We start from the raw sequence: 22606 nt of genomic DNA, 5'->3' as shown, positions 1-22606 counted from the left end.
ACCAAGCCATAGTTCCATTATGGGTGACGGCAGAATTAATCATAAGGTATTTAGACCTTGTTTGGCTACTAGTCAAATTTTGCATTATGAGAATGGCATAACATCAGCTACTTTGTTTTTTTAGTATCTCTCTGAATTCAGTCCAAACAAATATCACAAGAAAGTCTTTCTTATTTCACTTTCTCACAAGAATGATGCAGTGATGGCAAAATTAAAAATAAATAAGTAATACTCTTAATGCATAGGACTGTATAAAGCTAAATTATTTGAACCCTTTCTGTTTGCTTGTAAAAAAATGGTGCTTTTTTTTCTACTTCTACTCTTTAACCACTCCTACTTAATATATTTGCATTTACACATGATGACTTTTGATGTAAGCAAAAAATGTGGCCGTGAATGAGTGTTTAGGGAATACTTAGTAATATTAAAGTATTTTTTTGACAAAAATACTGATTTAAAATAATAGGTGTAAAAATCTTCAAGCACTGTAAGAAAGTAAGCTGAATTTTTACTTAACAAAATCAACAAAGCCTACCAATAAAACTGTATGTAGATTCAAACCACGTTTTAACATCAAAGGACCTTATTTAGAAATACCTGAGAATCTTGGTTTTTATTGTGCATTTGGGCTGCTTGTTTCCACTGATTTATGAGCTGCACTAACATTTTTACTGCATTGTCAAGAAGTGTTGGGTGGACATCAGTCACTTCACGCACAATAAAATATACAAATCCTGAAAGAACATCTTCCCGCCAATCTGGAAAATCAAGCATTAATGCTTGGAGAGTATTGAAAGCCAAGGCACGAAGCTCTTCATCCATATGAATTGTCAGCCTGTTTAGAAAAAATACCGGTATCATCACCCTAGATTGGCATACTCTTAACCAGCCTCTATAAATTAAAGCTTGGCATTAACTCTTCCTTTTTTACTGTACAATGTAGGATGCTTCCACATAGATGCATTTTCTGCACTGAATACATCTGAAACTGGCTACTAAACAGAAGGCGCTATTACCATGGCAAAATAATGCAAGACTTCACAAAACTTAGTATAAACAAATAATTTTCAAGAGTCAAGTGTTTCATATAAGCGCATCTTCGCATGCATCTGAGCAACCACCTTAGAGCTCAGTAGGCAGCCACCCTGTGATGTACAGGTTGTTTTCTTCAAATGAAAATTGAAAAGAACAGATTATTTTTGCAGATAAACCAGCTTTACTTTGGATATGAGAAAAAAAACTCACAAAAACCCCCTTCGCATATATACTTAAAAATATGTCTCAGCCCACTATGGTAGAAGAAACTTACCCAGTACTGTATTATTACTTAATATTTCATGTCTTTTATGTGGTTTTTGACACTGAAGAAAAAGTGTTAGAAAAATCTCTCACGTTATTACTAACTTTTTAATATACGTAACTCAACACATTATATGCAAATGAATCGATAGTTTCAAAGCTAAAAGTTATCCTGTATTTCTGCACCAAGACCATTCCTGTATTAAAAATGAAAAAATTAAAAAGAGGAAGGTTTATCACTCTAGTAACACATAAAGACTGTCTCCATGTACCACAACTACGTATTCTCACTGAATGCTCAGTTTACCCACCTGCAAACACCTGGCTGTCCAGTTGTCTCAACTACTTATCAGTACTGATAAGGCACATTCAATTCAAATTGAGATAAAAGTTGGAAGAATATGGGTAGTGTTGGATCACAAAAATGGAAAAAGGAAGCAGGATTAGTAGAGAACAAGAAAAAAAGTTTCCTGTAAGTGCCTGTCTCACATTTTGGTAATGTCAAACAAGAATGCCTTTATGATAATTTACAATATTAGCAATAGGAAGGAGGAGAGGGGAAAAAAAAAAAAAAAAAAGAAAAAAGGGGAAAAAATGATAGTAACAAAAAGATAAGCCAAGTTCAAAAAACAAAGCAACAGAAATAAATTCCTGCTTTTCAAAAAATTCTCTCTAAAAATAAGTGCAAGATCTTCAGGATAAATTTTTACCTCCTGCTACTCTGGCCAGTAACACTTGACCAACTACAGAAGGTAGGCAGGAATAGGAAGAATGGATTCTGTATGCAGTGGACTCACACTACATAGTGCACTGACAAACTCTTACACACACAGCATTTAAAAAAGAACATCCACTAAGAGCAGAATTTCATTTCCCTTACCTTGCAAGCAATTCAATGAGGTCAGTCCTGCTCATGCCATCTGGAATCAGTCTTGGGATAGCAGCAATACAAGTTCTGAACAAATCTATCTTAGGTTTTCTCTCACCCCTACAAAAACAGTTTATAACCAACAAAACAACCGGAAAATCTACTTCAGTACACCACAAATATTTTCAATTTCATGTCAAAACTAAGGACCTAACAAAAATTTTTATCATTAATTAATGAAATTAGCATTCATTTAATAGTCAAGTAAAAAGCCAACAATTGTAATGCATTAATGATGGTATCTGCAACATTACAGCATAAAAATAACATGATGTAACTGTGACAGTGAAAATACTGTAATTCAATACATACGTAATCATATCTTCAGGTTCTTTATTGGACATCTGCACGCTAGTCATGCACATGGGCCTTCCAACTTCTTTGTCCAAATGCCTAAGAATGCTATCTAGCGCTTTTCTGACTTGAGGGTAGTATATGGACATTCCTGAAAAGCCAAAGAATTCCGATCACCTCTTTCATTTGTTCTCATTTAATTTTCACATTTTTATTAAAATATTTGCCACTTATTCAGCTTAGGACAAATTTCTTTTGTACAAAACACGACATGAAACACACTAAGTGTCAAAAGAAATGCATGTTAAATGAGTAGTAGGAGGTACTATATGAAAGTAGAAGTTTCTTTCAGAAAAAACATAAACATGGAAGCAACCGTTAGTTGCTTTTCTGTTTTCTCAATTCTGAGCAAGGGAACAAAAATTGCCATGCTATTCAACACACTAATTGCACTCAGGCTTCTTTGTGCCAATTCGGCAGTGCAAAACACTTCAAAAAAAGCCACGGATTTGGTCTCGGACACCAGAAAGTCAATATTGTCTAGCAGTCCTCTCTAAAGAATCAAATTCTGTTAAAATAGACTATTATTAGATTCTCACTAACAATTAAAATAAATACAGAAATAAAGTTACACAACTGTACTGCTTGAGAGTAACTGAGAACATGTGCATATTGGAATGCCAACTTCGAAAAGAATACAACATACCTATAACTTTTGCTTCCTCATCTGTCAGCGTTTTATTAAGAAAAATTTTCTTCACACGCAGAGTATTTCCTGAGGGAAGAACAACTCCTGTTGTTGGCATTGGTGGTTCACCATCTTTCTGCTGCAAGCTATCTGCTATGACAAGGAAGACTCTAAGGCCGATATTCATCCTCTTCAATAGCAAAAAAGGGAAGAAAAAGGAAAGAGAAAACAGAGGAAATGATAACATTAAAGTAACACAGATGAAGCAAAACATGCGTTGCGTTTCTCCTCTTTTTTAAACAGGCAGCAGTACGGTTCCAGTAGGCCAGGCATTATTTAAATATTACATATTAGGATAATGAAAGTAACAAGAATAAAGTTTAAGCCTTCAGTGCCTCCCCACAGTTCTGATGCCAGTTAACTGACTTGGCATGGGCTAATATACAGAATATTTTATAATACAGAGTGCTAAAGGTTTTAATATGAATCCCAAGAATGACATACTGAAGACAGACATTGCTTAAATGTCTTATCTGTTAGATTGGGTCTTGAACCGTAAGAGCTAGGTATGACTTCCCTGAGAAAAGGCTTTACAGTTACACTTGAACAAAAATTCACACACACTTACTGAAATTATTGTTGAAACGAGTCTGAACTGTAGTATTGCTGCTAGCTTACTCACTGGAAATGAACAAGCAATTGTGCATGACTACAATTACTTCTTTAGTTTTAGCAGAACACCCCTTCAGATATTCATTAATCTGCCTTCATCCTGGTTCAAAAATAGTTAACCACTTTACCCCAAAAAATCCTCCAATACCCTGTTCTCACAGCATGCAAGTAATGAGCTTTTTTTACCTCTGGATTAATAGTGAAGGTTTTAGGTGATTTTCCAACACTAAGAAGATCAAATATTATTTCTTTCATTGCAAAATCCAAACGTTCCTATAAAGGAAAACAGACTGATATGATCATCTCTTTTTTGTTAATATGCATAGTTTAATTTCTTGGCTTTGCACAGGAGCTGGGTATCATGTCTTAAAAGTTTAAAAAAATAAAAAAGTTTAAAAAATATTTCTTTTTTCCTATTTATTCCTATGACTTAATGTTCTTTTTTAAATATAATATAATTTAACACAGCTCATCCCCTGATATGGTTGAACCATTTCTCCTGAAAAAATTCCCAGACAATTCTGCTCAGGTCAAACACATGTCTACAAATGAGCTGAACTGTTTTCGATAACTAAAAATTAGTGATAAAAAGAGGAGCCCTAGGAAACAAATATAAACAGTGAAGTGTTGTGTGTCCTGCCTCATCCCTCTATGACCAAAAGCAAATCATTTTGGAAGCTGAAGCACAGACAAGCTATCTGTAAAACAGGAAAACATATCTCTAATCTATAAGGTTATAGATGAATGAGAGTTTATCTTGTGAGATCATATCCTGCATTTTGATATTAGGACAGCAGAAGCACCTAAAATAATATAAATCATAATACAATACTAGCTATACACTACTGCATGCATTGCATATTTTTTCTGTCTACAGAAGCTTGTCTCCAGGCTAAATATAAATGGATATTACTGTTCAAATGCTTTGTCCCTTATAAAAATACTATAATGGAATATAATAATTATATTAGTGTATTTTTATATATATACACACACTCCCCCACAACAGTGCAATACAAATGTAAATATTAATCATCCTAATGTTCATACCCAACAGTTATTGAAGTTTTAGTAAAATAATTTTGCCACTAGTAGAAACAGAATGAGTAATTTCATTTGTATACATATTTGGGGAAATTCTATTAGAGATATGAGACCATTAATTCAGTGCAAATATTTCAAAAACTAACCTTAAATTTACATTTCTTCCAAATAATGTTCATCCTATTCTTATAGTTCTACCTAGACGTATTCTTACCTGAGCAATGAACTGAATAATCTTCACAAATATATTCAGAGGTGTGTCTCGTGGGACCACACTACGTGATCCTTTTGGAAAAAGTGCTGATACAATGCTCATGAGACGGCTACAAGAATTTAGAAACAAAAAGAAATTTAAAAAAAAAATTAAATAACTTTTTATAATAGCATAGACGTTGCAGTTCAAATCTGGCAGAGTGGGGGGGGGTTACTACTAAACAATACAAAAGCCTATGACAGGTAGGACGACCTACAGAAAGTACAGCCCTGTACCATCACAGGCAACAGTACCATGGGTTCATTTATAAAGCAACCAAGACCCTGTTATCCTGTTTTAAACTAGTTAGTAATAGTCAGGAGGAGGGGCAAAATCTGAATGACTATTCCAAATTCTCATGGTGCTAATTTATAAAGAAAATATTTTCATTTCCAGCCCATACTTAGTGATGGCCACTTCATACCCTATTTGTTCTGGTACTATTACTGCCTTTTAACTTTAACAAATTTCCTGCTTCTTATCTCTCTGCTCTCCCATCCATGCATATGACTGCAGAAACAATCGTAGAGTCTATTCTTTCTCCTCATCAAAGTAATCAAGTTCTTCTGGTTTTCTCTATTAAGATGAAGTCTTTTTTCCCCTGTTTACCTCACTAGACCATCCCTGAGCTGGCTTCAAGATCTCTTCTGATATCACTAGGGGAAAAAAATCCCACCAACCAATAGTTTAAAATCCTTGGCATAATGAACTTACCTTTGAGTTACAGTGTTGCTTTCACATTTTATTCTAATAACATAAACCCACAATAACCTATACAAAGATTCCAGTGCAACTCGGGACATTTTGGGATCTTTATTCTGTAAAATAAGTGAAAAATACAGTTACTGGTGCCTGTAAGACACTCAGAAAATTCTATTATTACTCTTTTGACTTCTGAGACTATTTTCAAACTTTTTTAATAATGAAAACTGATATGTTTAATACTGACTACAAGTTGTAATGTGTTTTCATAAAAACAACCCTGTATTGCATATTTCCAAAACTACCTGAATATTTAACTAGTAATTCCAAATTATTTTACACATCTCTGAGAGCAGAGGAGTAACTAAAAAGCACATATTCCTCTTGAAATGAACACCAAGAGCGCATTGCTTCCAAGAAGTTTTCTCAAAAAGCCATTGCTAATGAATACCTACTTTATAGTAAAATAACTTATAGTTTGCCTAAAGCATCGGAGTAGCTGCTTTGGATCAGGTACAAAGTCTAAGTCCATCATCCAGTTTATAACAGCAGACGGTAAGCAGGTGCAGAAGAAGAGAATGCAAAACAGGGCAGGCACACAAGGATGCTTCTCTGGGTGTGCACTCCAGGCACCCAACTTAGCCATTTCCTGTGGGCTGCCTTAGCCTTTACTCACTTCCAATGAATTTTTATTGTAACAATTAAGCTAGCTTTTTCTTGAATTAATATAAAATCTTGTGGCATAATTCAGTTTAATTATGCACTGTATGACAACCAATTATTTTTTGTCTTAAAGCTGCTACTAGGAGTTTAGTTTTGCTTCTTCTAGCTCTTAAACTGTGTAAAACAGTAAGTAACTAACATTCTTCGTACCAATTCCAGCAATCCCTTTTCCAACTAGGGATTCTTGGTGTATTTATAATCTTGAAGTGTCCAGCGAGCTACTTGGAACTGGCCATTAAGCGCGAGCTTATGAACAGAACAAATGATTCCCAGTTGTCTTTTTAGGCATTCTCTCAGTTTAAGAAAAATAAAACAAACCCAAACCAAAAGAAAAAAACTCACACCACCAAAAAAAAAAACCCCCGCAAACAAACCCAACAAAAACCCAACACCAGAACCCCAAAAAACACACCTTCCCCACCTCCAGTGAAGTCTCTCTGTTTCAAGACATATCTATATGATAGCTTGAACCTAACTAATTTCACATTTTGTGGTCTCTGCCACAAGCCAGTGAGTCAGAATAGCAGACTACTTTATCCCACCAGGACAAGCGGAGTGCCATTTCACAAAGGGTGTAAGTGCATCTAAGACCATACTGTTCAAAAGGAGATGGTCTCATCCTTGGTTCCCTCCTCCACAGTCCCACCCTTTGCATTGACTCTAGCAGTAACAACGTCCAGCTCACACCAGTAAGTTGATCCAAATAATTGCACGGCCATGTCCGTGCAATAGACTTATACAAAGGAGAGTGATTTGGATGGCTTTAACACGGGTTGGTTGGGACTATTGGTTCTGACTGCAGCTTACTTTAAGAGAGGCTAAAAGCCTATCAAAATCACAGAAGCAAAAGTGGTACTTCACAGACAAATAACATACATGACTCTTTATCAGAGTATTAGAGGGAATGACTTAACCCAGTCTACGTCAGTGATAATCCTGTTCTACCCTCCCTTCACACTCATCAATGTGTTCCTGCCATCGCCTCTGAATTAGCACACCTGCAACTAGGCAGTGGGTAAATTTAGGAAGGTGATCTGGACAAAATCTAACTAGTAAACAGTTATACCTGTCCCTGGTTAGTATTCAGACAGATCACTGTCCCACTGTCCAGTTAATTTGCCAGCAGTGCTACTGTGAGGAAGAAGCAATCATGCATAATTGTACAAGAGGGTGAGACTGTGATAGCTTTGATTTTAATCAGCTTAAACAGCAAAAAACCATTATATTATTACTCATCATATTTAATCTACAGGTCAACAGTTCTTGATGTTCAAAGTAGGCTGGTGAATTCACTGGTACGTGCATTATCCAAGTCTATCTGAAACGTGGTGTCTAGAACTGAGTAATGCTTTGCTTTTCTTATTTCTGATATTCCAAAGGGGATACAGGCATTTACAGGCCCAGAAGAAAAACAAAAAATTACTATTGGCTTTCAATCATCTAATCAAAAAAATGGTATAGGTAGCAGATATTTTACGATGTGTTAACAACATTCCATCTGTTAGGAGGTTTATCATCCAACAATAGCTACTCCTGATTAGTTATGACAAAGTTTGCTTCTTTGTTTAAAAAAAAAAAAAAAAAGGTATAAGGAGGCATTCACCTTTTAAAAAGGGTTAGAAACTACAGCAGTACTTACAATTTCTTAAGCATTGAAAATTTTCATTATCTCTTCCTATAACTAGGAACTAAACAAATATGCTAGAAGAAAATGGCTTTTTGGGTCTAATTTATGGCACACTTCGTGTATACTTGGTGTCAATATGCCAGTATTTCCTTTTCTCTTTGAGATTACTGCAACTAGAACACAGTATGTAATTCATCAACCTGGCTGAATTTCAGTCTTTTTAGCTGATGCCTGTCAGATTTTAAAGCACTCTATGTTTCCCCCCCCACCCCCCCAACATAGTTTTGTTTAACATCCTAAAACTTTTAACATAAATTGTATCAGCAGACTGTGGAATAGGCTGTTAAGAACTATATCTCTGTTATAAACCCAAAGACCTAAGAGCAAATCTATAGTGGTCTTACATGACACATTAAGACGAGTCAATGAAACATATGTCAATGAAGGCAAGAAACAAAATAGCATTTTTTCCATGTTAGTCAAATGTAGTCACTTACTGAAGAAAGTACTTTTTAATACTGATGTTAAACTTTTCTTCTGTTCTGAACTAAAACAATTCCTACTTTTTAAAACCTGCAAAACCAACAGTGTAAAAGTCTTTCAAGTTAGTGCACTGCAAGTTGTTACAGTAAATCAGTTTCACATTTTTTTATTGTGAAAATGTTCTCAAGTTTGCTCGCATGCAAGACACTTTTTGAAATGAATTAACAGAAAAAAACATACATCTGAATAGGTAGTTTACTTCCTGTGGAAACATGCACTGCTGTTCAGGGAAACCACCTGTGATATTGATACTCAATCTTACAAAGTCACATTTTCACCCCCAAGGAAAAACTGATATTAGATAATTTTCTGATCTTTCTCCTTTACTCCCTGGCAAGAAAGATCGATCTTTGAAACATTAGCTATTCTTAGTCCTGTTGCTTCTTAACAGTACTAACAGCAATCTTACAAAGAAAGGAAGGCACAAAATACAATTAACATAAAAACCAAAACGAAGTATTTACATGAGACAAAGCAACTTTTCACTGAGTTATAACAACGTATTAACTCACCTGCAATGTTTCTATTTGTTTTCTGATACTGTTGTTAGATGGCATCTAAATAAAGCAACGTGAGACAGCAAAACATAACAAACATGAGAATGGAAGGCACATGCATGTTAGATGAAAAAAAAGCACAAAAACAACAGATAGCTGTCTAGTAAGAACTCTATTCAGTAGAAATACAGGTTTTGCTATAGTGGCAGAAAACGTTCCTCCAGCTTTCAAGGTTTTGTGGTAACAGACACTAAGGTTAAACTGTGAAAAAAAATTATTCTTTTCCGCCTGACAGTGTCTATCACTCTGCATCACTTCTTTCTCCCATTTCAGCAGCTTTCTTAAATGTTCCTTCCTCTACCCGGAAGAGGTGGTAAAGATACCACGACAACACAGCTTCATCCAAGAATCTATCCGCTTTCTGACAAACCAGCTAGAATTAGTCTATCTAAATACTAGTCAAAAAAAGCAAAACATTTTACAATACTGACCCAGTGTTACTGTCTGCTGAACAAATTCAGAATTTTGCCTACACTACAGTGTGTAAAGAAATGCCCTGCTGGGCTCAATGCTGAAAGAGCAACCCAACCGCTTTACGGGACAAGGCCAGCTATACGTATACCAAGGAACACCCTTTGGTACACTCCCAGTCTAAACTGACTCTTACAACTCACTCATCTGCTATTTGCATCGGTCCAGACTCCTAGGCTTCCTCCTTTCAGCAAGGCTAGGATGTTTTCCCTACACAATAAGCCTGCTTTGAGGATAACTAAAGGTAGCGTGCACTGAAACCCGGTACGAATTGTTTACAAGGGCAATAAATATTGCTAGTACTGGATTAGGATTCAGAGCACTCTCAGGAGTATTATCAAGTATAACGTAGCACTGAAACACTACAGGGTAAGGCAGGGTATGAAGATACTATGCATCAGGTACCGTGGGGCAACTGCAAAGACGGGCGCTTTCGCACCATGGCAAATTGCTTACTTGTGTCACCAAAGTGTGACCGCATGGTGTTCACTGCTAGGTAACAGTTTGCACTGGGCAGTCGCCAGGGAATAAAGTGAGCACCATGAATCCATGACCGATGTTACCTCTTGGCAACTTGCTAACAGGCCTCTACTCTTCATAGAATATCCCTGCGACAGAGTCTACGTGTTGTCATTGTTTCAGTCGTTAATGTGTTACTTTTAACTAATATGGTACGGGTGGATGAACCTTTTCAGTACTCTAAAGTATCTCCCAGTAACTCTCAGAATTACCTTATTAAATAACAAAGACATTAGAGACAATGGATTTGGAATCCTTATTGCATTTTATGTATTTAGGTAACTGCAAATGAAATAACTTCAGTCATTAGGAGATTAGGAAGTAAAATGGGGAAGGGGAAATCTAAAAGACTAAACTGCTGTGAAATTCAGATTTATAAATTAATGAGATTACTTATTACAGAGTGCATGCATTTAATTGGCTTCAGAAACAAAGGAACACATTAATTCATAAGACACATGAGGACAGTGGGGGTGTATTTTTCAAGATTAAACTCAACAAAGTTTCTGAAAAAGGTAGGCACCAAAAAAACCAATAGTATTTGGTGGGCCAAATTAAATCAAGCCATGAAAATCCTAAATAACTCATTGATGCCACTGCATCAGAACACTGCAAATTCTGAATTGCAGAAATTCATATGTAGAATTTTTACTGAATAGAGCCTTACAGTAAATGTGTTAAGCTGTTAGTGGTTAACAAAACTAAGTAAAATATAAAATGCATGCTCAGCAACTACCAAACTCACTGGCATTTATAGTTTTAATACATCCATTATCAGCAATGGACATTATGCCAGAAAAACGCAACTCCTAGATTGTAAGAATTTTTTTAAAGCTTTAAAAACAAAAGCAAAAGCAGCCTCCATAAGCAAAGTAAACAACAGAACAAAAATCAAGGTAAATATTGCAAAAGAACTGCAATGTTAGATGAAAAATATACAAAAACCCAGGAAGCAACAGAAAAGTGTGAAAGAGTCTATGTCATGAAAACAAAATGATCCTTAAAAAACAATCCAAGCAACTAAACGTGTTTCCTTTTGACTTCATGCTGGTTTACATATTTTACTAATAAGCTTTGGAACTGTCACTCATACCTAACCAGAATGAATATTGTGAAGGTGGATCAAAGAATTTATTAAAATTATCACAATCAATACATTAGGCAAAATCATGAATTATGTTAATCAAAATTAAAGAAAGAACATGTACAACAATTAACGCTACAAGAAAGTCACTAAAACAAATCCCTGATTTCTAAGTATCTTGATCTCTTTATCAATCAACTCATGTTTACAATGCTATCAACTGAAGCCACGAGTTAAAGGGACACTGTAATTTTTATTTGGAAAATATATATCACAGGCTGCAGATATAATCTCTTTTCTGGACTCCCAATTCATTTTCTATTCCTTAAATAAGCAAACAAGGAGAGAAATTTTGCACTTACTATACATTCTACCTGGAGGAGTAGACAAGCCACTTATTTTCTCACATATAATTTGCACATGAAGAATTACAGTTTGTACTTTCTCTGGCATAAATAGCATTTATTAGCAGATACTACTCCTGCAGATTTTACTCAATAAAAGTGATGGTCCCCAAGGGGGCCACATCTATTTCCAGCATTACATAGCATCACAAAAACTTACTACTAATTTTAATACTAATGGAAATTTAAGACATTTTAATTTAAAAAAAAAAAGAAAATCACAGTGTCCTTTTAAACAGCCAAGTATTCATTGTTTATTTGGCATGAGAATGCTGAGAACTTATCGGAATAAATGCTATTGATTTGCAACAATTCCTGAATTGAAAGGGATTCTTACCTTTAGATGTGACAAACAGTTCTGCAGGAAAACGTGCCAGTTATTTAAAAAAAACTGTTTCTGACTGACACACAACAGGCAGGTGATCAATGGATACAAAGCCTGAGTAGGGGGGAAAAAGAATTGATCAAATTGCTCTTTGCAGACCTCCCAAGTCTTGTACATCGAGAATGAGACACACAGTCGGTTCTTGTCTCTCACTCCCACAGTTTTAGCATTGCACGGCGGCCCTTCCCCTGCACTAGCACACGCGTGCCAGGCATGGTGCCCTGGGTACAACCTACGTGCTGTAAGAGCTCATGGTGTAAGACCAGGGCAGTGGGACCATGGTAAACTCTTCCCCTAGAGCAAGGCCTGATCCCAAAACAAAGACTGCAAGCAGATCTCCCCCTTTGCTCTTTCCTTGCAGCCACGTGATTCAATTCATGGGGTCCTACATCCCGGGAGAGGGAACTGCCTCTAAGAAGAATATTCAGGAAAAACATCATCAACTCAGTAAAAACTGAGGCAGACTTTAGGTTGTCAGAAATGTTACTTCTCCTCAAGGTCTACTTTAGTAAGGAATGAAGCACAAGCTAATAAAGTCTGTGAATATGCAGACTAGCATGACTTTGCTTTGCTTTGCTTTAGTTACATAAGATTTGTTTAAACACCACATACTTTAACAGAATACATAATGGTGATTAATACCGAATCTGACTGCAGATTATCTTGTTATGGAGCAAAATTAAAGAATGAGGATGAATAGGTAAATTGTAATCTTGATGTAGCAATGTTTCTGACTTCATAAACAAAATGACATTGTGAATACTAACATGAACTACTTTATATTATTCTTACACAAGGATTTTAACCATATACAATGACATATGCTTTACATGCTCAGAATACCAGAATGTAAAGCTCGTCCCTAACGTGAAAGTGAGGATACATCATTTTAAATTCACTTGCATTTAGAATATGCCAATTGTAATGCAAAATTTAGGTCTACATTTCCAGCAAAGTGCATTAATAAGACATTTAAATCCTTGCTAAGATGCCGTTTTAGCGGAAAAGCTAAGATTCAGTCTTAGGGAAAAAAACCCCACAGATATAAATATCTAAAAGAGATAATAACAAATATTGGAAAAAGAAAAAGTGTATGAGGAGAGGAGAAAACAGGCAGAGCCAGGGCCATTAAGCTGCTATTTTGCTGTAAAAGTCTTGTCTGACACTTCCATCTTCTTCTATCTTTTAATTAAACATAATTTAAATACACAGACTCCCTGAATGCAAGTTCTTTTTAGAAGAAACATTAGGTTAAATAACTCTGTGCTAAAACCCACTAAAATAATCAAAACCAAGCATTGATTTCCAGACAGTCTCACAAGAGAGATAACAGAGCACATACCTTTCACAGAGAAACAAATCAAAATTAGAGCAAATGCACATACATAGTGTGAATTTAATTATACTTCAGCTGAGGAGTTAAGATTTAAATTAATACAGCTGTTAGCTTTTCCTCACATAATGTACTAGCTTAAAAGTCTAAGATGAGCAAAATAGAGTTGAAATATTTCTTTAAAATACCAGCGAATGCTTCTTTCTTGAACTCAATTCAAAGGTAGTCTGATAAAGCATCTCCACAAAATTTTTCAAACATGGCACATTCACTTCATTTTTAACAGCCTATTAAAAAAAAATACACACATAAATGGGTTTAAAAGTTTATACAGAAGGCAATTTAAGTATACATTAAGATGTTCATGAATTCAAGAAGATTCAAAAGTCAAATCTCGCATTAAGTATTTGAGTGTATTTATCCAAAATACAAAATGAAGCATAAGAAATCATGGCATACACTACAACCATACAGTTAAAAAACCAAAACAACCCCAAAACCCATTAAAAAACGCTATTTTAAGAATGTGGCCTGTATTCCATACTTAAAGAAGAAAAAGTATTTGCCACCAACTAACAAATAAGAACTACACTGAAACTCTTTAAAAGCATAACTTCATGTATTTAAAAAAATAACATCCACAACTTTTTCACTGTTCCCCTCTTCAATGCTCCCCTTTTCTTTTATGTCTTCCAGTTCTGAAAACTGGAAACTTAGGAAATGATACACAGGATTACCAGCCAACCAACCATGTGAGTAGTCTTTGTTCAGCTTTCAGAATTAATGAAACAGATACATGGAGCCCTACATCTTTTTTACCCACTCTGTCCTTGCATACAGAATAGCCTTCCTTCCACAAAGCAGGCAGCCACCTTCTTCGTCAAAACCCCTGCAAGACTCTTAGGCTTCTCTCTGGATCCCCATGACAATCCATTTAAACATTATTCTCAACCTACTGTTTTATACTGTGTTTCTGCTTTATTTATCAAATTGGGGGGTGGGGTGTTGGAGAGGGGGTTGGCTTTTCTGGAAGATATCCTCTATACTCATAATTTCCCTACAATATAAGGTAATTTTTTGTTAGTTTTTATTATTCAAAGTTATTAAAAGATATGTCACATCCACCTTGCTAAGAACACTCTGAAAACACTCATGATGGCGGAAGCATAAAAAATAGTGTATAGTATCTCTGTAATGTGTACAAATCCAAAAAGAAAGAACTGAGAAAGTACTTATGTTTTAAATAATTTCCTACATACCCCCAAATTATTTATCTTTTCTTATTCTTAAGCTATAAATTGATCAGTACCCCGCTAGCTCCACATGAAAAATTAGTCAGCTGTTGCCAGCACCACACTGTTGCTTTGGGATATAACCTTGGGCTTAACTTGCCTACTGTAAAATATGCTGTCACCTGTCATACCTGCAGGGTCCAAATCAGGTCATAGTTTTAAAAATGCCTGAATGACTAAGCAAGAGAATGACAGCAAAGAAGTCACAATGCTGAAACGCAATAGCTTCCTCACTTAAGCAATTTTCTGTACCCAAGATACAGAAAAATCTAGATTCAGTTCCTTCATCTGCTTCAAAAAAGATTCAAACTTGCATCTCACATCTTCCAAGAGAATGACTAACTCTCTGAACTGCATCTCAGTCTGGGATGGGGCTCTCCACTTCTATTTAAGAGGCTCCATTTGCATGAAATGATTAGAGACTCAATGAGTCAGAAGGAAAGATCAAGCCTCCCCCACCAACCATTTAAAGCGCTGACTCAGGCTATGCTTGTAGGAAGCAATCCACAAAACAACACACGTGCTCTGCACAGCCAGTGTGCGTGCCTCCGCGGTTACCACCAGATAGTCCCAATTCCCAAATGCTGCTTCTGCCTCATTACCGTACGTGCAGTTTTCACTATATTTAAATTATGATTTTGCAAACTAATACTTGTGTTTACCTAAATGCTAAGTACTTTCACTACGCACCCCACCCCAACTGCCGAGCAACCATGGAGTTCAAAACAACAAATGCATTCACTCTTGAACAGGACAAGAAACTCTTCTCTAGGAGAGTGGTATGCCCAGGTAAGATCCAGACTTCAGTCAATAAACAGCTACTGCTAACACCACCTCTTTGTGCTCATGCTTGAAGGAGAAAGATTGTCACCTTCGTAATTTTTTTTAAAAAAAACAAGGTTGAGACGAGTGAAGGGAGAGAACCGTTTCCCCATGGCTCAGGGCAAGGCAGACCATTTGAAAAAGGATGCAGAGTTCAGAGAGATTTATCTTTCTTTTCCTACAAGCTTGCTTAGATGGAATCCCCACCTCACGTGCTAGTCTTTGTAGATCCCATTCTACAACACAGGGTCCACATGTCCCAGTTCTCCATATAGAGCAAGATATGCCCCTATAATCGGTCGTAACATGGAGCCATGACCTGCCATTTTTCAGGACAGTGTGCCAAACGCACTGTGGCCTAGCATTTGCTAACACAACTACCATTTTAGACAACAATCACAGCAAGTATCCATCTTACTATAATGAAACTTTCTGAGCTTGTGGTAAACGGTCAACTTGAGGTACACTGAGCTGCCCTAACTTCTGGTTGACCTGCTGACCAAGCTTTACACAACTGAGTGGGGCCTGGGAGGAAGGGGGAGAACCTGTCCTGACTGAAAGCATTCTTACAAGCAGCGTTACAGGCACTGTACATCCAACACTGTGATGATAGCGAGGGTTTTTTCTTGTTCATGGCTGCTGAGTACAATTTCTGGCTTTAGATTTAACACATATACAGGAGATGATTGACTGCTCTTCCTCTTGAAGGATTACATCTAGTGGATACTCACCTCTACAAACAATTTTTATTTAGTTAGCCAAAACCTACATTCTTCCTTCTTGCATAGGAGTTCACACTCTATCGGACTATAAAAATGTTACATATCTCAGTTTACTGTAGAAAGAACAGGTTTTGACTAATAAAGTCAGTGGGACCCTTGATTGAACAAATTATTAAACCAAGGAAGTTTCAAATTTTTAGAGCAGGCATAAGATTACACATTGCTCTGGTGATAAAAGGGTCTAGAAAACAGACAATTTTAAGAAGTTCTGAAAAAAGATTAGAAACTAGCTAATATACAAATCACACTGACACATTTCCCTTTAAAATGTTATGTAGGTGCTTGTAATTTACTTAATAATCTTTTTGAATCTGTAAAAATGTAATATTGTGAGGATTAATGGAAGCAATTTTAACAATGAGAGGCTAATTGAAAGTGAGGGGAATGGTGCGGGGGGTGGGACAGATACTTACAGCAGCCACAGGGATGAGAATTTCCACAAACAAACCAGCAAGTGCATGTTTTATATCTTTATCTTTTACTTCCAGGAAGTATTGAGCACATTCCTTAGTAAGGAAGCATTAGAAAAACATTTAGAAAAAAGAAGACAGATGTCACTATGCCATAAAAACCACCGGCAGTATCACATTAATTGCCAGTTTGAATTTAAAACACGAAATGTGTTTAAGTTAGTCTTATATTCCTTGACAATATCAACTTTACAAAACATTAGAAACTTTAAAACCTGTTTCCCCAGCAATTAAAAAGAAATTGAAAGGACATTTGTAATACCAGATAGCTATTTACTTTCTACTCAGAATATAAAGAGTACTCAGAATATATAAGAATATAAATACGCACAGTTTTCCTCAGATTATTCTAAAGTTTAAAAAAAACCCGTCTTATCTCTATTGAAATGATTAGAAAATAATATTTTATTTTTTATATACTCATTTTCATTTTCAAGATGATTTTGATGGAAAGAAAATTTTACAGAGAAATAAATAATCCATACACATGTATGCTTACTCCACTATACCAAACTGACCACTCTGGACACAATCTAAAGCACCTATGTGTATGTTAGTTTTTTCAGGATTGAGATCAATGTCAACAGCTGTTAAATAGCTCTAATAAAACTTATGACCCAGTTACAATAACTTCAGTTACTGTGGAATGGGCGAGTTATTCATTAAGGCAATTTTTAATCCACAATCAAGAGAAGCAAAGAAAAGAGATTTTCAGTCTCTGAAAATTAACTGAAATGTTTAAACAAAAGTGTTTCTTGGCATCTCAGCTGTTAAAAAAAGTAACTTTTTTTCTTTAACCCACTGCTTTCATAAAGAAAGAAAATTATTTGATTGTTACCCATTTTCATTTCGTCTTGAATAAATTAATATATTAAAGGTTTGCCACATTACAGAGACAATTGAGAGCGGGTTCTCATTATGCCAGGTACTCATGAACCGCAGAGAAACAAATGATTCATGCCTCTGAGAACTTATGAACTAAACAGAAAAGGATGAAGGACGACACAAGTAGAGTGAGCGACTGATCGCAGCACGCATCGTTGTAGCTTCATGACTTAAACAATCAAAATTATGCTCATTTCAGTTTTCTTTAATATTCATTTACCTGCATGAACTGAAATGATGCTTCAAAATCCTCCACGGGATACATCTTTACTCGAAAAAACTTCATTCCCATAATCAAACTGATGATACTTTGTACTATATGAGGACTCTGTTCTTTTTGCCGCAGTTCCTTTAATTCAGTGACAAACTTCTTCCTAACAGCTTGAAACCTGAATAAGGGATACAGAGGACAATTATTTACATTCTTAGTTACTTGTATATCATGTCTATAATTTTGAACCAATTTCTTTAGTCCATTAATGATAACAGCACCTACAGTAAAAGAAACACAAGCAAGATGAACCCTGACACTTAAAATCTAGGCACTTAAGAGTGCCTATGATTCAGCACATTAGAATATACTCATTAACTGAACAACAACTATTGACTGATACCAGGCCTCCTTTCCCTGCACCTACAAGTTGACAGCAAAGCAATTCAGTATGGTACTAAAGATTATTTCTTGATTTGTTCAAATTTATTGTGCTGGAACATGAGATGGACATGCCAGACTACGCCTGACTACACTTGACACTTAAGGGATTAGTTACTGGAGTCATTAATAAACGCTGCTAGATTAAATCGTCTTTAAGTCTAGAGTCATTTCTCCCCAAATGCAAGAAGAGTCAGAGACTGAACTTACTTTGATTGAGCGAGAACCCCTGTCACTTCTGCATATAAGTCTGCAATAATATGCACATTCCCAGTGTTGGTTCCTGAATACCTAAAGAGAAAAGAAAAGGAAAAAAAAAAAAAAAAAAAAAGGAAAAAACCCATCAAAACAGGTGTTAGATACAACTCTGTTCTTTTAAACCCCAAGCATGTTCTCAATTACAAACAAAAAGTTTGCTCCATAGCAAGGCGGATTATTACCATAAAACCAATGAAAGTCAAGCATAAAATGCACGGGTGACTTCTAAAGCAATGTAGTTTAATTGAGTGAACATAAGAGACATATTCTGCATAGGAAGTTTACTGTAGTTATCCAAACTCAGACTTTTCTTACTCTGGCTGGCTATGCAAATCATTCTGTGTATTCTAAGCAAAATAAACTCAGCATTATATTGAACACAGCTGTGTTCTTTCAAGATATATTTTCGGTTTAAAGATAGCAATCAGTATTCATTTACAATGTTATCACCAACATGTTACACGTGAGGCAAAGGAGCTCAATCGCAACAATCAAGCACAGGCTGGTAATACACACAAAGTATTTTGAAGTACACAAGTGAAACTTACCCTTCCTTATGTTTAAAGTGCTTAAAAGCCAAGTTTAGAACTTCATGTACTAAAGGATCTGGCACTGGATGAACAGGGATCTGAAATGCAGATATCATTTATATGTATGTAACTATGCATGTATATATACAAATATGTATGTATGAAGTAACTAAACAGTACTGTGAGGTGCCCTGTAGAAAGCTCTCCCATTACTGTCAAAGGACACATCCTTCGTTGGCATACTATATCAACTTAATTCTGCAATACATGAACATTTACACAACCTGTATTGACATTCTTTTAAATTATTTGGCATACTGGATTTTAGGGATTAAATTAATAACAACATAAATGTAAACACTATGAATTTGTCATCAGAATTTATCAGACTGCGTTAATTATGCATCTTTTCACACTTTCTACCTTGTGTGGTGTTACTATCACAGATTTAACCTCAAAATGCAATTAATCTCAATATAAAGGAAGAAAAATGAAAAAATTAATGCAGAAAAGATGACAGTCTCCATTTTAGACTTTCTGCAGGTGAAAGCAGCCAAAATATATAAAAGTATTCCTAGCAGTAAGTAACAGTTTGGTGAGAAATCAAAACCAGCATTCATTAGGACTTTTTTTACTGAGGTTCTCTTTGACATCACCACTTTTCTCAGGTTTAAAAGAAAACACTTGCTTAAAAATCAAATATATTGTTTAAAAAAAGCACTATATATAATTATGAAGTCATAATATCTTTAAAATTTCAAAGCAATTTAGGTAGGGACTACAATAACCCTGCTAAACATTACTGCTTAAGAGTGATTAAGATTTTCACTAAAATACATTAGAAGAAAAGATTATTAAGCAAAATATTTTTGTTCCTACATAGGTCATGTCTGTCACCCTCTCTCTGGTTGCATATTACAGAAAGGGTTGGATAATTTGCACCCTCTAAAACCAGTTTCTAAGAATGAAGCAATGCTAGGGCTCCCAGGAAGATGGATGTAATGTGAATGTAAATACGTTTATTGATGAAAAGCCATCCTTTCTGTGCTCTGACTGACTAATTGCAGATTCACATTACAGGCAGAACATACAAACCCTCCTTTAGATAATTTTTAATACTAAACTGGCTGAAGGATTCTCTTAAGTGGTATATCCATGTTTGGTTGCCCATTGCACGTCTTTAGCAGAAGAAAATATCCTTATCAGGAAAATACGTATTTTGGCTGGAGGACAAGCATGAGAGGCTCACCAAGCATTACAGGAGTCACCACAGACTCTCTTCAAAACCAAAACTGTCATCTGAATCACTGGCCACATGTACTCTACTCAACAGAAAAACCAGTACCAGTTCAAAATACCCACACAGACCTGCAATCCTAACCAACCAATTCATTTCTCTTCTTCTTTAGCACTGACAGTAAATTTAGACAGGGAGAGAGCATGAACTAAAGATTTTCTGTAAAACACACATAAGAGTTTGATGGTTTTAATACTGTTCTCTGCACCTCTGTGCATGCAGTATAGAAATATCACTTTGGATGACTGGTCAGAGTCTCAGAAAAGGATAGGCAGCTCTTTGGTTTTACTGTTTTCATTTTTCCCCTATATCACAACCATGCCATACACAACCACATAAACATAAATCTCTTACACATTATTTGCAAACTAAACCATAGTCCTTGCTTTACTTAGTACAGAAAGCCATTTAATTTTCATCTATCTATACATAAAAGACATAAACTACTGAAGTATTTGAAAAAAATGAAAATTGCTCAGGTCTCATTCATTGTTCAAACCCTTTCTTACAGTAATCTTTTTCTCCTCTCGAAAATCCAAGAAAAAAATGCTGCTACTCGACACCAAACGCTATCCTCTTGTCCATATGTCCTGGTTTTGGCTGGGATAGACTTAATTTTCTTCCTAGTAGCTGTGCTGGTCTAGTGCTGTGTTCTGGATTTAGTATGAGAAGAATGCTGATAACACGCTGATGTTTTAGTTGTTGCTAAGTACTGCTTATGCTAGTCAAGGACTTTGCAGCTTCCCATGCTCTGCCAGGTGCATGAGAAACTGGGAGGGGGCACAGCTGGGACAGCTGACCCAAACTGGCCAAAAGGCTGTTCCATACCATGTGATGTCATGCTCAGTATAGAAACTGGGGGGGGGGGGGGGGGGTTGGTCGGGGGGCAGCGATCAGTGCTCAGGAATTGGCTGGGTATCATTTGGTGGGTGGTGAGTGGTTGCATCATTTGCTTTTCCTGGGTTTTGTTCCTCTTTTTGTTGTTTTCCTTTTCACCATTTTTGCATTTTTTATATTATTATTATTACTACTACTATATTTTATTTCAATTATTAAACTGTTCTTATCTCAACCCATGAGTTTTCTTGCTTTTACCCTTCTGGTTCTCGTGTGTGTGTGTGTGTGTGTCTGAGTGTGTGTGTGTCTGAGTGAGTGGCTGCATGGTGCTTAGTTGCTGGCTCAGGTTAAACCACAACACCATATACCAAGGCAAATTTTATATTAATAGAAATTGTGCATGTAACATCATCTAGCACTACATTATAAGGCAAACCAAGATTACATACCCTTTCTAATTTCTTTTAAAAGTTACATTTTAATCTTGTCATTCAATGATTTCACATTGCATTTCAAAAATGTTTAAGCAGACAAAAGGCACTTAACATAAATAAAATGTTACTTTTTAGAGTTTTGCTTTTTGCAGTACATCAGCAGCTTTGACTCAGAGGATCCAAAACGTGAACTGAGATAACACAGGCATGCAAAGAAAAGACAGGAGAGGCCAAGGGCTTTATGCAACTGAGAGCATAATTACAACCTTGCATATGCTCATCATATATATGCTCCAGTTAATATAAAAATTTAAAGGCGATGATCAAAACTGACATTAAAAGCCAAAGATTAAAAGTTTGCCAAAGCAAAAGAGCTTACCTGTTTTAGAACCTCTATTAAAACTAAACAAAAAATGAAATCTACAGCTAAGTCCCTCCTTTCAAGTAGATAATCTCTTTCACGTTGTTGGTCATCCCTAAAATAAGAAATCAAGAACACACATATCATAAACAAGACTGAACACAAATATCGCAGAGAAGGGCTACACATGTCTTTCATGCAATCATTGTTGCACACGTATATAAAATGGATGGTTAGAAGCACTTCGGGGTTTGGTGCAGCACTGACATCTTGCCCCCTACTAAAAGGACCTGCCAACAACCAAAACAATTCAAAAAGAGGACAAACTAGCTTGGAATTATCAGCGCTCAACTTCCTTCTGTATATTGACCCCAAAATTGCTTCGAAATCACCCCAAAGTCGCTTCATGCATATCGTCTACGCAAGTTACATATACTAACTCAAGGAAGCCCATGCTCTC

General features: G+C 36.0%; 1 protein-coding gene across 6 annotated transcripts in view; it reads right to left on the bottom strand.

Annotated features, from left to right (window-relative positions):
- Positions 1-22606, bottom strand: part of FRYL (FRY like transcription coactivator) — a 148319-nt gene that overhangs the window by 70332 nt on the left and 55381 nt on the right. For 4 of the 6 annotated variants that reach the window (XM_075709549.1, XM_075709550.1, XM_075709555.1 and 1 more), the window contains exons 5-19: positions 22165-22261; positions 19236-19315; positions 18640-18720; positions 17998-18166; positions 16836-16928; positions 13715-13813; positions 12146-12247; positions 9286-9330; positions 5893-5996; positions 5140-5248; positions 4068-4154; positions 3228-3399; positions 2540-2672; positions 2180-2287; positions 598-835 (exon numbers count right to left, since the gene is read on the bottom strand). In XM_075709549.1, coding sequence (XP_075565664.1) covers positions 598-835; positions 2180-2287; positions 2540-2672; positions 3228-3399; positions 4068-4154; positions 5140-5248; positions 5893-5996; positions 9286-9330; positions 12146-12247; positions 13715-13813; positions 16836-16928; positions 17998-18166; positions 18640-18720; positions 19236-19315; positions 22165-22261 — 1717 coding nt within the window. The remainder of the gene's footprint in view (positions 1-597; positions 836-2179; positions 2288-2539; positions 2673-3227; positions 3400-4067; positions 4155-5139; positions 5249-5892; positions 5997-9285; positions 9331-12145; positions 12248-13714; positions 13814-16835; positions 16929-17997; positions 18167-18639; positions 18721-19235; positions 19316-22164; positions 22262-22606) is intronic. The other 2 variants (XM_075709551.1, XM_075709552.1) reach the window with 2 other exon arrangements.

Source organism: Pelecanus crispus, chromosome 4 (assembly GCF_030463565.1).
Source record: "Pelecanus crispus isolate bPelCri1 chromosome 4, bPelCri1.pri, whole genome shotgun sequence".
NCBI lineage: Eukaryota > Metazoa > Chordata > Aves > Pelecaniformes > Pelecanidae > Pelecanus > Pelecanus crispus.
This window is presented reverse-complemented; position numbering and strand designations above follow the sequence as displayed.